The following is a 13,520-nucleotide window of genomic DNA, read 5'->3' as shown; positions in this document are numbered from 1 at the left end:
GACGTATTGTGATCCAATAGTTACTCTGGATCCCACCGGAATCTGATTCGTTTACAGCCCTAAGAGCTCTTAAACTCTTAATGCAGCAAAAAATGTGAGATAACTAACTTTTGAGCACGTAGCTCAACAAGCTTTAGGTGTACCTACGATTTGCTTTTGCTATAAAGTCCAATCGTTTTAAGTTTCAACTTTCTTCTTTCTCTGATAAACATTTTCTTGTGATGAGTCTTCCATGTCAATCCCCCTCATGGGCGTAACGATGATAATGTGTCCAATCCTCGCCGTCAATTTTTCATGAGATATATAATATGGGTCCATGTCTGCTGACCACGTTTCATTATTATTTTTGTTTTTTCTTCACAATATAAAATAGAAAAATACCCTAAGAAAAGGAACGGCTTTTATTTTTGGAAAAATCTATGATGAAGAAAAGATAAGGTATGAAAAGGGTTTTGACCAATCAAAACCCACTCGTGAGATTTTGATAAATAATATCATGTTCACTATTATTGGTGGGATATCATATCTTTTCCATATCGTAGTTGTTTAGTGTTAATAATTTAGATTTGCAGTTGGAATCGGAATGGTTTCTTTTCAGTCTTTGGATTAGATAGAAATCAGATTTAGAATTAGAATTAGAATTAGAATTAAAATAAATTGGAATGAAATTTCATTCTTAAGGGAGGGGGAGGGAATGACCGTTCTCTGAAATGGGATTTTAATTCCACACAATCAAACTGTTGGAATTGGAATGACCCTTATTCCTGTAAACCAAACGGGCTCTGGTTTTAAGAAGAGTGAGGTCTTTATTGAATTAAACCAATAAATATTGTTTTGGAATCCCCCTCAATAAATCCAAGGATAAATTAAACACAAAATGTGTTGAATTCCAGCTGGAAAGATGTGAATGTAATTTTGATTGGTTGCATAATAGGATTGAGAGTCAGAAGTTGGCTATCTAATTAAGCGAAAAAGGCGGGACCATTTCTGGTTGTTAATTAGAAAAAGAAAAAAAGGAATAGTCCTTTTTTTCCTTTGAAAGGGAAACAGGGGAATATTGGGTTTTGGAGGAGATCAACTCAAGTCCGTTGTTCCTAACAGCAGGAAATGTTTCCCATATTATAGACGACATTGTGGGTTCAAATGTCGTGAATAAAACTAAAACCAAATGACTTAGTTTCACGTGAAATACAAACAGAGGAATTAGGACACTGAGATTATTATTGTACTGGCGGGCAGCAGAAGAGAAAGGGGGTTGAGCTTCCTCCAAAATCCAAACTAGTCCTGGCAAAGAAAAGTGGAAAACCTATAATTTCGACAGGAGCCCCCCCTTGTTCCAAACTCTCCAGCCACCTAAGCCAGTGATTCGTTGATGTGTGGCGGGAAAAATTGGTGCTAGCTGCTGTAGTGTATGGTGATTGGTGAGATCTGATTTGTATTCTGCAACAATATCATGTGTCGTCTACTCTTCTCCGTCCCCGATTTTCCGTGATTTTCATCAAATTTTTTTTTTTGTTGTTTTTTCTTTAATTTCTGACATATATTAATATTCCATGATTTCATCCGTTGGCGTACACATTGGATTCGAGTCCAGGATAAAGTAACTTTTCTTCGCTTTATTGGTTTCACAAACTAAAGGTGGCCATGAAAAATAAAAAAAACTGAACCGAACCGAGAAAATTGAATCGAAAAATGCGGTTAACGGAATCGATTGGTTCGGTTTTGGTTTGAAATTTTTGAAAAATCGAAGGATTGATTCGGTTTTCGGTTAATCAAATCGATCGGTATATATATTTATATGTATATTTTATAAATATTTTTAATATATGTCACATATTTTCTATGAATTTTATATAAATATATATTCGTTATATATAAATATATACTTATATTATATTTATAATGATCTATTTACAAATATATTATATATTTTTAAAATATTTATAATATATTATATATCATTTATTATTTATAATATAATATTATACATATATTTATATAATATATATTATAAATATAAAAAACCAAAACCGGTGGACTGATTAACCAGTGGTACCGGTTTGGTTTTGGTTTGGTAAAATAAAAAACCAATACTACCGGTTCGATTTACAAAAAAGGGCCATGATTCGATTAACCGAACCGTGGACACCCCTATCCCAAACTAGAACTTTGGGAGAGGATGAGATCCGGCAAATCAGGGTAGGAGTGGCAATTTTTTCAACCCAACCCGTTAACCCGCCCAACCAAACCATTAATTGGTGGGTTGGGTTGTATCCATTTAGTCTCGGGTCTGGTGGATTAGGTAACCCAACAAGGGAGAGACTTAGGATGGGTTGGGTACCCAACAATAATAGTAACTGTTTGGCATCTATGCATTGCTTTAGAGCCATTTTTCTGAGAAAATGGGGTATTTCAGAAAATGGTCCCTTTTTTTGTTTGGCATGATGCTGTCACATGGGATGTTTACTGGGGTAAGGCACAGTCTTATTTGATATCAATATTTTAAAATTGTTTTCAAACATTAGTTTACATATCTAATGGTTTATATAATGCCACATTGATATCACGTCATGACACTGTTGGCAATAATGATTACGAAAATGAGAAAACGCCAAATTCAACATTTCTCAAACTATGCTTTCGTAAATTCCAAGGCATGGCTGTTTTCTTAAACACCAGTTCCAAATAATGTTGCGTTTCTTGGCCATTTACTCATTTGTTGTGGAGTAAAACAGTTTGCTGGTTTGTTTCATTTTTTCCATTGTCCACCTACCGAAATTACTTTCTGGCCATTTACTCATTTGTTGATGATGTTTGTCAACCAAAAAAAAAAATGTTAACAGCGAATGATCAGAAAACTATTACGTATTGGCCGGTATCAATCGATGCATATAATATTGGGCCCTTCCCGATATGTCCTTATAGGGATTGTATCGGGTCAGCACCTGGTTCAGAAGGTAGTCGGAGACTTAAACTGGCTCCTCTAAACCAAAATTAAAAAAAAAAAAGTGGAAATTAAAAAAAAGGGCCGATACTGGCCGATATGCCTTCCTGTTGAATTACCTATGACAGTTGAATACATCAATACTCACTGTGAATCCCATCTGAGACTCGGTTGTATTGAACACTGACGTATCCAACCGTGATAAGTAATTCAGCCGGGTGTGTATGTTTTTGTCTCCGGTTAATCCGCCCACGTATATCACCTCCTCTTGATTGTATAATTGCACTGGTAGAGTTACGGAGATGCACTGCACCTGGAAGGTAAGCGGCAAGAACCCATAATCGAATTTGGCAAAAAAGTGCATCTGACTGTAGATTTGATATGTTTTACATGTTTTTCTTTCCAAAATTCAATTTTCTTTCTATCTACTGTTCTAATTTTTAATGAAAGCCGTTTGACAAGCTGAGGTGGCTGAACTGAATTGTTTATTACTTTTTTCTTTTAGTAGATAAAAGTAATCAACCCAATTTCTCAACATGCTCATACGGTTCCTTAATGACTTATGCACTAAAAGACAAAAATAGAAAGCATTCAATTTCAGTTCGGATCACGTTTAATGAACACTCGAAAATATTTTTGACACTTGTGCTTGAAATTCCTCAGCCCACCCTTAAAAAAAATTAAAATCCACTTTTGACGATTGTCAAAATACTTATAAGCCAAAAAAAGTACTTATTAAGTGCTTATTTAACGTATTTACTTAGGTTGTGCCTACAAGATCCGGTACCAACTCAATTCAGCCTTCAGCTGTAATCAAACGGCAGCCCTTAATACCTTTTTGACAATCTCTATAAGTATATAACTCTGATACTGAACTTCTTCCGTTCTTCGTCTGGTCCGACGATGCCAAAAATAATAGTATAATACCAAGAAAAATTACTACTAGACTACTAGTAGAACTGTAGAAGAGGAACCAATTTTGTTGCTCTCTTCTCATATCTCATTCATTATAAAATTACGAAAATACCATCTTATATAATTTATATATCAATAGAAACAAGTTAGAAGTTTCAGACAGCTCAAGACTCTCTCCTCCTATCAATAGGATTTCCTGCCGATTTTTTCACGATTTCCCCGCCATCTTCTGAATCTATCCAATATCGCATCTCAATTTTCAGGTGTTTTGGATTCGTTGGAGATGGCAAGAGAATGAGGATTTGCCCGCGATTATGTCTCTATCTTACTCCGATTGCTCCTCCGACCTCCTTTGTTGCGAGGATGCCGGAATCTTGGACGGAGACTCGCCGGAATACTCTCAAGAAATTGAATATCCTGCCGATACCAAGGAGTCCATTGCCGGTTTCGTCGAAGACGAAGGAGACTACGTGCCGGAACTCGATTACCTCGCCAGGTTTCAGTCTCGATTGCTGGATGCTTCAGCAAGGCAGGAGTCCGTTGAATGGATCCTCAAGGTACCATGGAATCCAATGAACTTTTCTTTTATTTTATTTTCACTTCTCTTTTCCTTCGCTTGCGTGCGCAGGCGAGGCTTCGGACAACGAGGCGTATGTTAAGTTTAAGTATAATTACCACCCCAATGCCATCGCCCATCGCATGCTGGTTTTGCGCGGGAAATCAGAACGCGCATGTTAGATTGTATCGTTCGACGCTTCGACCTGCTAACTTGTGCTGGTGGCCGTTGTCACCTGTCGGGAGCAGGAGATCTGTGCGTCGCAAACCGCAATCCGGTTTCAGCTACATGCCGCGATGAGAATCATTCATCATACAGTTGATCTTCCGAGTCTGCTAATTAACTCGGGCTGATGCATTAACCGGAGCCCGATGATTTCATCAATCGGATCCACGGCGTCCGGTGGCCGTGGGCCCACCGGAACTGCCGGAGGGAGGAGCAAGTTAATTTCTTCTGGAGTGTCGGGGTTTCTTTTGTAATGTATATTATGTGAATTAGTCTGAAATAGAAGCCATGACCAGCGGGGCACTACTGTTGTACAGGTACATGCGTTCTACCATTTCCATCCAGTAACGGCGTATCTTTCCGTCAATTATCTGGATCGGTTTCTAGCTTCTGATCGCCTCCCGGTAAGCTTTCGGTCACTGTCTGTTTAATTTAACCAGTAGTTCGAATAGAACTAGAAAGAACTTCGTAGTCCTAATTCCTAGGTTTTATTATTTAATTTAATGACGATATTATTGACTTTTTTTTTTAATCAAAGATGAAAAAATCCACCCAAACACGTTCCATTTTTTTTTCTATTTTTTTGGGTTTAACACTATTAACTATTAAATGCTTATCCACTAGGCTTAGGCATTGGCCAATAATGTATAATTGTGTACATAGAATGATACAGTATAGAGTCTACACGAGTACACCGGTGAAGCCATCTACGTATGTTGTCTATAATTCTATAAATGATGTCGACAGATCTGGACCGATCAACTGTCGCCCTATCACTTCGATACATCAATTTTTAATGATGTATGCGAGATTCATTTTACATTTGATTGGATGGCTAGGATCGTCCAATTATGAAATGGCCCACCCACTTGGGTGGGGTGTACAATGCTTTATGCCATCGTCGTTGTCTTGATATCATTCTCCAATCTCCATATTTATATAAAAAAAAAAATCCCCTTTCTTTTACTGCTTTTAGAGGATAAATCACTTTGCGTTTTTCTTCAAGGAATTACTAAATCAATTTCATACTCTATTTGTTTTGGGACCCTAATTTATGTTAAGTCCTGTAATATATATTTGGTAGACACATCACAAGCCACAGAAGTGAGATAGAAATAAAGATTAATAATCGTTTATGGGCTAATATATATTATTCATTTTATTGGTTTCAGCAAGCAAAGGGGTGGCCATTACAACTTTTATCAGTTGCCTGCTTGTCATTGGCTGCTAAGATGGAGGAACCCCTTGTTCCTTCCCTTTTGGATCTCCAGGTACTTACCTTGTTCATGTACGTCTCGCAAGGACACGACAAAAACTATTTTAAAGTTCCAACACTCCTAAAAATCATTTTATTTTTCTCTTTTTTTCCGGTAGGTTGAAGGTGCAAAGTTTATCTTCGAACCAAGAACTATACAAAGGATGGAGCTCCTTGTCCTTACCGCCTTGGACTGGAGGCTACGGTCCATCACACCCTTCAACTTTATTAACTACTTTGCCTACAAAGTTGATTCCACTGGGAGCCTTACTGCTTTCCTTGTTTCACGAGCCACACAAATTATCCTAGCCATTATACGAGGTAATTACTAATTAAATTACATATATATCTATACCTATGACTTATAGTATTTTTGTTGTGTACATGTATAGTTAAAATTAAATCAAGACATATTAATTGTTCTCTACAAATCCATCTAAAATAGAACATACCATGTTTTTAATACGATGCAGAGATCAGTTTTCTAAATTATTGGCCGTCATCAGTAGCTGCAGCTGGCATACTTTGTGCGGCCAAAGAAATTCCAAATCTATCTCTTCTTGTTAACCCTGGGATTGCTGTATCGTGGTGCGATGGACTAAGCAAAGTAAGAATGCATTATGATTATGGTTGGGCTTGGGCATGTGTTTAAAACAAAACAGCTGTGCCAACTCCAGAACGTATCCGTTTTTGCAGGAAAGGATTGTCAGTTGCTACAGGTTAATGCAACAACTTGTGGTTGACAATCGCCGGAGAAAGCCCCCAAGAGTCCTACAACAGCTCCGAGTAACGACTCCCACCGGAATCGATTCTGCTGATTCATCTTCTTCATCCTCCTCATCCTCCAACAAAAGAAGAAAACTGAATAACTGCTTATGGGTAGATGATGACAAAGACAGACTTTGAGATGAACCACTGGAATAATGGATGGAAACGAGAGAGAGAGAGAGAGAGAGGAGAAAGGAAATAAATAATATTTGGTGGGTGGTCCACGCCTGTCCGAAATCCTCATTATTTTTGGGAGGATTTAGAGATTAATTTGACTTGAAAAATGTTAGTTTAGATGATGTATGAGAGCTTTGAAAGCTGGGGATCTTTTTTCTTTAATTTGTGTGTGAGAGTGTGAGTGATTGAGTTGCCATTGATCAAATGGTTTGGTGATAGGAGTGCAGATTCCCAAGGGATGGGAATTTATTAAATCTGTAATTTCTTCTTTTAGAGAGTGGGATAAGTTTAAAAGTGGACTGGAGTCATGGAGTATGTATGAAGTGGGTGATTGAATTCAAAGGAAGCATCGATTGTTTAATGAAAGGGAAGAGACGGTGGGGTGGGGATGGAGGGGCCATTCGGAGATGGAGGGAATGAAAGAGAAAGCTATCAAAGTGGGTTGGCATTTGGCAAAGTAAGGAGGAATTGAAGTTTGAGTTGGTGATGTGTATGAATGGTCGGTCAGTTTCTCTCATTCAGGGAACCATCATTACTTCAACAGAAATTTAACAAAGGAAAATAAAAATGGCTCCACGTATACTTTTGGGAGTGGTATGTCATATGTGTGTCCATGTTTTATGGTTGCGTGATCACACGAGTGTATGTGTGTTTTATTTGGCGGGAATGGCCCAAATCGGGCCATGGCCTAACTATACCAGACTCTTTTTTTTTTTATTATTCGGAGTGGTTTTCCACACGAGCGTGTATTCATTTCTTTCTTTGCTTTTCTAATTTCTTTTTCTTGGGAGGGGAGGAAGTCCCTCTTGGGAAGGCCGGAGTTTGGCCTAACAAATAGAAAGGTCTTTGGGGCCTTTTAGGCGTGTTGTATTTGTTGATATAAGGATAGAATTTTATAGTTGATTACATATAATTATTTCTTTCAGTCTGGATCTCTCTGACTCTCTCTCTCTCTCTCTCATTGTATATTGTGTTGCATGGCATGTGAGTGACAACGAGACTCTTTGTAACTTTGCCATTTGTTTTATTCACCGTGTGTTGGACTTGTATGGCCAATTGCAGCATTTGTATTAGCTGGTCCCGTTGCAGCTCACAAGATAAGACTCCTGTCTAGAGGAAATTAATGGTCGTCGTCAGCCCTCGGGAGACAAATCCATGGACATGTGCATGTCCTCTCTCACTATAACTTTTCCCAGCTTTAAATTCCTCCTAATTAATTATCAACTTTTACCTCATACTTTCACATCATTCTCCATTTAGTCCATGAAGAAAAATAATACTATATCTTCTACATTAATTGATTTTTATATTAATTAATGCATCTAAACTACTATTGCATCATATATATACTACATCTTCATAGCTCCAAATTAAATGTGAAACACAACCCAATGGCAATAAGCAATAGCGGATGCATGATGTTAGAATCTCAACCGTCTAATAAGATTTAAACTTTGATCAATCCTAAATGGTCTATGAATGCAACTATCAAACTATCGTCCAAGTGTAACATATACGAATGTGTAGCTAGGAATCTTGAGAAAATGTCAAAGGCTTTTAGTTTCTTAGTCTTTTTTGTTTTTGTCATAAAGAGAAAGAGAGGGAGCTACTAATTAAGTACTTACGTAGAGGTAGAGTTGAGAGTTGTATATACAATGTGCTTCTCGAATGACCCACCAAGAAAATGAGCCATCTTGCCCAAGATTCCCCGACATACAGTCTATTGTTTTAAATAAAATGACACGCACAGTCAAATGGCCCAGCGCTCCATGGGTCCATGCTATAAGTTTTTAATAGCAAAAACTTAGATTAATTTCGTTGTAGTTGTGGGAAATGGGCACGGCATAGTCGCCGTGCAATGCGACCTAACAGATCACGGGCCGAAGTAGTAAACCAAAAGACAGGGAAGGGAATTGAATACAAGTGTTAGTGAATGACTGATGAAGACTAAAGACTCCAGCACTGTGAAATGTGAAGTGTGAAGGTGAACTCATGATACTTCACCATCTGCTGTTATCATCGAGGGCCAACCTGGCTCCATAACCCTTGTTAACGGACGGTCCTGATTGCTGCTACTCTGTGGACTTTGTCGTCTCCATTCAAGGACGACGATGGCTACGTGCCTCCTCATGTGTATACAAGTCGTACCGTCTCTTGGTGTCCTTAATTGGCCTTGCGCACATGGCCATCAGCCACAAGACAAGAATTCACCGATCCGTGGGTTCCACCCCAGGAGGAAAAACAACTACACTGCGACAATCTTAACAATCAATCTGCACTTTTCTACCGTTGATTCTGTACTGCGTTGTTCAATATCTTTTTTGGACGATTCGCAGTTTGATCGACGACAGTTTGGACCACCGGATTACGACAGTTTACGGGCTACCATGGACACTAACTCAGAAGACTACGTCTGTGTGTTCAATTTTGAATTTTGATTATGATGAATTGAAATAAAAAGGGTAAAGTGCGATGATAATCAAAGATATATATAGGCGGCCTGTGCTTGCTGCATCTACAAAATTAAAGAACCATCCACGTCGCCTGTTGTGTTTACAAGATAAGTAGATATTAGATAACCCCTAAATCTTTGGTAAATCATGATTTTGAGTTTGATATTATCAAATATGATCCCCCAGTGTAGTACTGTCTACTTATTAAGGCCGTAGCCCGTGGATTGAGTTAATTTCAACTTTCAACCTGGAGGCCCACCATACGCGGTATGCGGTACTGTGGAACCCACTACATCATCATATGGGCTACCATTAAGCTATTTACTGGGTCGAAAATTGTGGGACCGGCAATAGTTGGATCTTTTATTCTTACAAAGTAGGCCCCATCATTTAATAAGTTTTGTAGAGTTGGTGATGATAATCCGCTTATAGGAGGAATTGGTGGGGAAAGTTTTTTGATAATTAAAGGGAGAACAAACAAAGATGAGACCCAAACAAATCCATTACTAATGAGTAATGAGATCATAAAATTTTGTGGGACCAGCGTGTTTTCCTAGTAGAAAGGCCACTGGATGGATAATTAAAAGTTGGGGTTGGTGATCAATATTGACTTTATTATCACAACAGACACACACATACACAGAATTAGTAATCTCACCAACATTAAGTTCATGCTCAAGGGCAGAAAAAATTTAAAATTAAAATTAAAAAAAAAGTAATGAGAGAGGAGAGGACCCCAATGTCTAATTCTATTTATACAAGTTAATATTATTTGAATAAAGAAATTGGGGTTGAGGAAGTGAATGAGAGGGAGTGTTTTCTTTTATTGGTACTCAAATCGGAGCAACCCCACTTACCTTTTTATCTCATCAAATTGCTCTTCAAAGTGAGAGGAATCCTAAGAATAAACCCAAAAGCCAAAGACACTTTTGATGGCAATGAAAGGAAGGGGGAGGGGAGCAGAATCTAGTCCTCTTTAAGTACCAATATATAGATCATATAACTATTTACCAAGAAAACTCTCTTTCCAGGGGAAAGAGAGTGGGCATGACAAAGTGGGATAGGACCCCTAGATTTCTTACCTTTTGGTTGTAAAAACATGCTCGTGGGGTTCATACGTATGTCCTCAGTGTAGTCAAAAGTGGGAATGATTCCCAATCCATTTTATGCGGAATGCAAGACACCACCTCTCTCTCTACTCTCATCAGATGTCCCTGTCCCCCAGCACATTTCATTTTTCAGAATAACACATGGAACAAAACAGAATCAACGTTCTTTCTGCTTCATCAGGTTTATGTTTAACAACAATTACTTTGTATTTCAAGGAGAAACAAACTGGTGTGATAACCTATGGGCTATATACATAACTGTTGCTGTTCATGATTTAATTAAGCTGGAATTGAATGCAGAGATTATAATTAATTAATATTGCTTTTGTGCATATATACAACAATACAGCTCCTATCTATATAAATATTAAAATCATTGCATTTGTCTATGTTAGACAGGTAGAGGGTGGCAGTTTTGGAATCCGATGAATCACATAGTGTTTTAGTAGTGGATTCATAAGATTTGACAATATATTGTAATTGGTTTAGTAGTTATTAGTACAACAACAAGGTTTATAATGACACATATATAATAAAGACATAATGAACAACACACACACACAGAATGCCAAAAACCCGTGTCTCAAGCTCCATTATAATTAATTAATCAAGTATTGTTCATTCATAATAACTAATAAGCTCATGTGATTGGTATTATTATTGGTAAGCTAGAAATAACGAAAGAAGGCAATGGAATTCCATAAGCATAAAGTACTGGAATGTGGAATCTTACACACGTGGAGTTGGGTATTTGGCCTACTGTTTGGAGGAAAGTAAGCAATACATCATGTAGTGAGTGTCTGTATATGACTCACTTAGGGGACCATCTGAAATTCTGAATCGACTCACCTAGCCCTACAAAGATATTGATGCTCTTTTTAATTATCATTACTATCAATTTATGAACAAGTGTGTTTCAGCCACTGAGGAACCTAAGCATCTCATCGTCTGCCTGGCCCCACTCTGAGCTTTCCACCTCACATTCCCCTCTTGGGTTCCTGGAGGGAGCCTGAGCGTCGTGTTGTTCTTTATTGCTTTTGTGTGAATTGTGGTAACTGTCCCTACCCTTCATTCATCCGGGAGTGGAGACAAAAGGTCATCTGTTCAATCATCAGGAATCACATCTCTTCATCAAACCCATGTTTTCTTTTCCCTCTATCCCTCTGTGTCTATTTTTCTTTTCTTGGCAAAATTGTAACACCAAACCCCAAACCACTTTAGCTGGAAACTCTGTGGTAGTTCAATGGCACTGTCAAAGTGATGCAATATGTAAGCAAAGTCAGAGAGAGAGAGAGAGATGACGCCCTCATTTCCAACAAGGATAGAAGTTAACATAGAATTAATGGATCATTAAAGTTGAATTTGCTTTAATTTGTTGATATGTACGTAGTAGAGATTATCATGTCTACCAATTTGGTGGAATTATTGGTTTTGTAATTTGTAGGGGTTATTTCTTTATCAACTTCTTAAATTTGGTTTAACTTCAGGTTAATTAGACAAACACTTAAATACTAATAATGTGTTGGAAGGGAGTTGAGAATACCAGTATCTTCTCTGTTCATATGTAAATTGTAATAGTAGATATAACTCGAACGCCTGTTTCTTTTGTTGTTGTTTTAAATGATAATCATTCGATTTCAACAAACAAAGTTGACAAGCCTGTCGAGCTTTAACAGTAATCGTGGTCTTAGGGACTGACATACATCTAATTATCGCCTGCCTGCAAGGGGACCTATCATGCTGTCACTTTGGGGACGGCATTTCCATAATAGGCCTTGGGTTAGTTCTACACTTGTACATTTGGTTGCAGCGCAAATCTTGACCGGCTGCAAATCAGTAGCCGATACAGTTTTTGCTTTCATTTGTTTGTAATTATGATTTATATTTCTACCTATAAGTTATAATATTATATAATTAAATTGAATTACACCAAAAGCAAAACAAATATTTGATTTATATGATATAGATACAAAATTTTCATTTTTTTTTTCTGTCTCTTTTGCATTCATTGGCGGTGCAAATTTTGCACCCTAAAAATTGATGTAAAATTTGCACCACTTTTGTTCCTACCTCAATAGTCGATTCTTTCTCATGGAAATTGTAGCACTACATCATCAATAGTCAATTCTTTCTCATGCTAATTGTACCACTTTCTTCCTTCCAGCCTTCCCTTACTTCTCACAAACAAATAAGACAAAGTAAATCAAAATTTACACTCATTCCTTCTACACTTCCATGCATTTACACCAGTGAAAAATGAAATTTATACTGCAACCAAATGCAGAATTAGCGGTCAAATCTGCATTCTAAAGTCTCCAATCCCCATGGAAGGAAAAAAAAAAAAAAAGAATTGAAAGATACCTTCTCCAAAGTTTTCTTTTTTTTTTTAATTTAAAATTCTCTAAAGAAACCAATAGATATTCTTTTAAATGGGAATTTTGTTCTGAACATTGATCAGGACAAATCTCCAAAAAATTCTTGTTCTATCTGCCATATGTTTTATTTACTGTGCCTGCCATACATCAGATGGATAGAGTTTTATCTGTCCTTTCCCCACTTTTCTTATTACTGGTATGATAATAAAATATTTTTTTTAATGGCATCAGTGTTTCAAAACCAGACAACTCAAAAATTAAAAAGGTTACTGACCGTATCCAGATCAAGTTCCAGCGAAGCTAGTACACATCTGGGAAATAGAAAATATATAGGGTGAAAAAAAATTAAACATACATTTCAAAAAATATTAGTTCTATTCATGTGTAAATCTAAGGGTCAGTATTGTTTTCAGTTAGAATCGGAATCAGAATCATTCGAAATTACAATCGGAATGGTCTATTCTCATAGTCTGTTTGGTTCAGACTGGAATGAGAATGGAATTAGAATCAACAGGAATGAGATTTTATTCTTAAGGGGGGGGCAAAGAATGACTATTCTCTCAAATGGGGGAATACCACTTCAACAGAAATAGAAATGGGATTCCGATTCCACCCAACCAAATAATTAGAATCGAAATAGCACATTCCAATTCCCATTCCAGACCCCTATTCCTCCGAACCAAATGGAGCCTAAGATACATGATAACTTTTGACAATTCTAAATTTCCTGCACTAACCAATTA

The 13,520-nt window shown here is 37.3% G+C and overlaps 1 protein-coding gene across 1 annotated transcript; it reads left to right on the top strand.

Annotated features, from left to right (window-relative positions):
• The first annotated feature begins 4,010 nt into the window (after positions 1–4,010).
• On the top strand, positions 4,011–7,765 carry LOC104595600 (cyclin-D1-1). Its single transcript, XM_010256395.2, has 6 exons — positions 4,011–4,416; positions 4,958–5,044; positions 5,813–5,911; positions 6,015–6,216; positions 6,369–6,502; positions 6,592–7,765. Exons 1-6 carry the CDS (start codon positions 4,174–4,176, stop codon positions 6,799–6,801), a joined length of 975 nt encoding a protein of 324 aa, XP_010254697.1. The 5' UTR covers positions 4,011–4,173; the 3' UTR covers positions 6,802–7,765.
• The last annotated feature ends 5,755 nt before the right edge of the window (positions 7,766–13,520 follow it).

This window comes from Nelumbo nucifera, chromosome 3 (assembly GCF_055504915.1).
Source record: "Nelumbo nucifera cultivar China Antique chromosome 3, China Antique-T2T, whole genome shotgun sequence".
Taxonomy (NCBI): Eukaryota; Viridiplantae; Streptophyta; class Magnoliopsida; order Proteales; family Nelumbonaceae; genus Nelumbo; species Nelumbo nucifera.
This window is presented reverse-complemented; position numbering and strand designations above follow the sequence as displayed.

What these genes read in the sequence shown, in the direction of transcription:
- LOC104595600 (XM_010256395.2), top strand. Translation starts at nt 4,174, where the DNA reads ATGTCTCTATCTTACTCCGATTGCTCCTCCGACCTCCTTTGTTGCGAG. An exon ending in CCGTTGAATGGATCCTCAAG is followed by an intron (nt 4,417 to 4,957) that starts GTACCATGGAAT and finishes ACTGTTGTACAG; the next exon opens with GTACATGCGTTCTACCATTT. An exon ending in TATCCTAGCCATTATACGAG is followed by an intron (nt 6,217 to 6,368) that starts GTAATTACTAAT and finishes AATACGATGCAG; the next exon opens with AGATCAGTTTTCTAAATTAT.